At 39.5% G+C, this 2,500-nt stretch overlaps 1 protein-coding gene across 1 annotated transcript in view; it reads left to right on the top strand.

Annotated features, from left to right (window-relative positions):
• Nucleotides 1-2,500, top strand: part of nfkb1 (nuclear factor of kappa light polypeptide gene enhancer in B-cells 1) — a 1,201,612-nt gene that overhangs the window by 1,176,914 nt on the left and 22,198 nt on the right. The window contains exon 12 of the mRNA XM_036006397.1: nucleotides 217-366. Within this exon, the coding sequence (XP_035862290.1) occupies nucleotides 217-366 (150 nt within the window). The remainder of the gene's footprint in view (nucleotides 1-216; nucleotides 367-2,500) is intronic.

Consider the following 2,500-nt stretch of genomic DNA (forward strand, 5'->3'; position numbering starts at 1 on the left):
AGAGAGCAAGGACACTTCCTTGTTGGAGAGAAAGAAAGGAGGCATTTTGTTTAGGGGGCAAAGAAGGAAGCATCCTATTTAAGGGGGAAGAAGCCGACTTAGAAAACTAGAAGCAAAGATGTTTACTAGTTAAAAAGCAAGAAAAAGACATTGGTAAGGAAAGGAAGCTTCTTGTTTAGGTAGCAAATAACAGAAAAGTAAATCCTGTGTGTTCAGACAAGGAGGAGGTGCAGAGGAAGAGACAGAAGACGTTGCCAAACTTCCAGGACTTCAGCGGTCACGGAGGAGGTGGAGGTGTGTACCGCGGAGGAGGAGGAGGAGGCCCAGCTGCAGGGGGAGGAGGACCCGGCTCTGCAGGAGGAGGAGGTAATGTCTAAAATATAATAAAACCTGGAAAGTCTTGGACATTTGTTGCGTTTTCTTTGAGTTTTGAGAAAGGAGAGGCTTTGGTCCAATGAAGATTAACAAAAAGATTTAATAGCAAAATGACAAGTTTTAACGCTGCAGCGGACTGAAAAGATGCTCCTCCCTTGTGGATTCACGGCACTGTTTCTCAAATGGGGGTACGCGTACCCCTAGGGGTACTTTGGAGCACTGCAGGGGGTACGTGAGATTTTTGCAAAATGCTAATTTAAAAATATGTCATGCATTATTCTGAAAATAATTATACCATAATAATGAATGATCTCAGTGATGGATTCTGAACATTTGAAATGTAGCATTTAAATGTTTTTCAGTTACAAGGTTGTTGTTTAGTAAATCTATCACTGCCAGCGCTGTATTGTACCTGTATTGTTTTGCGTTGGTCAGAGGGTACTTGGCTTAAAAAAACAATTCAAAGGAGATATATTATTGAAAAAACTTTGGGAACCACTGCCTCACGGCCCCTCCGCTTGTTCGCTATATTCTCCTGGACATGGGGGCGGTTCCTTATCCCCACGTGGATTAAAACCGTTCCCATTGGTCCCTCGATGGCACGGTGGTATGTAGGGGTGCAAGATATATCGAATTAATATCGTTTATGCAATATATCGAAAGTGCCGCAATAAGTATGCAATATTTTGTGGAGCGCTGCGTCCCGTCTGTTGGCTGTGTGACTTAGTTATGTTTGATTTAGAGCTTGAAACGCTGTAATGATCATGTTTCATTGGTCAGTTACCGTGCCACGTGCACATTTTAGTACACGTCAGTGCACGGGGCCACTACGTGACATACCCTATGGAGCGTACCATGTGACGTGTGTGCGTATTTTAACAGAGTGACAGTGTGAGTGACGAAATAGGTAGAGACGACAAAATGGAATGAATCAGAAAAGATAAAGAAAAGTTGTGTCCTGTTCTCTTTATTTATATATTTATACTGTCCAACCAGTAGATCATGTCCTGTTCTGTAGTCATGGTCCTTATTTATATATTTATACTGTCCAACCAGTAAAACATGTCCTGTTCTGTAGACATGGTCCTTATTTATATATTTATACTGTCCAACCAGTAGATCATGTCCTGTTCTGTAGTCATGGTCCTTATTTATATATTTATACTGTCCAACCAGTAAAACATGTCCTGTTCTGTAGACATGGTCCTTATTTATATATTGATATATTCATGTTGGACCAGTCCAAGTTGAATGTCAGTTGACATAAACCTTGCGTTGTAAGAAAACTTGTTTAATTTGTTATGAATCTATTTTGATGCGTTTTCCCGTAACTTTTGTAATTTTACATATGTGTGTAAAACTATTTAAATTAATATCTATATCGCAATATCACATTTTGTCAATATTGTGCAACCCCAGTGGCATGTTGGGTCGCATCTCATTGGATTTCTTCGTCGCCCAAATTAAGGAGGGGGTAAGCGAGCATCCAGAAAGCGTACCTCCTGTGGGGAGATCCTGAGGCTACCAAGCCATCAGCTCCCGTTAGCATCCCATTGACTGCCATTCATTTTGACGTCACTTTGACAGAGAATAACTTTACATCTGAAGAGTTTAAAGACTCTATTTGTCCATTGTTTATTTCTAAAGAAACACGACAATGTATAAAAGGCTCCATTACCTTGTACCTCACGTTATGGCTCCGTAGCAGACGTTTTTATAAAAATAGGCTAACGATTGTGTCATAACCACGCGACTTACTGTCTCATAGTAGAGGAATTACCGTATAGTACAGGAGAAGCTCGCAAATGAGACTTGTATTAAGGTCCAGCCATGTTTGACATGCTTTTATTCAACTGAATATAATATGATATATGAATAATATCAACTCAAATACCATTGACTGTATTATTCGTGTCTAGTGTTGTTTTTGGCGGCCTGTTTTAATTTTAGTTTTAGTCTAGTCTTTGTGTCAAGCTGTCATTTTAGTTTGTATTAGTTTTAGTCATGTTCTTTTTAGTCTAGTCAAGTTTCAGTCGACTAAAAGTCTGAGCATTTGTCTTATTTTAGTCAGACTTATCCATGACTATTTTCATCTAGTTTTAGTCGACGAACATAGTATTTTAGT

Source organism: Sander lucioperca, chromosome 1 (assembly GCF_008315115.2).
Source record: "Sander lucioperca isolate FBNREF2018 chromosome 1, SLUC_FBN_1.2, whole genome shotgun sequence".
Classification (NCBI taxonomy): Eukaryota; Metazoa; Chordata; class Actinopteri; order Perciformes; family Percidae; genus Sander; species Sander lucioperca.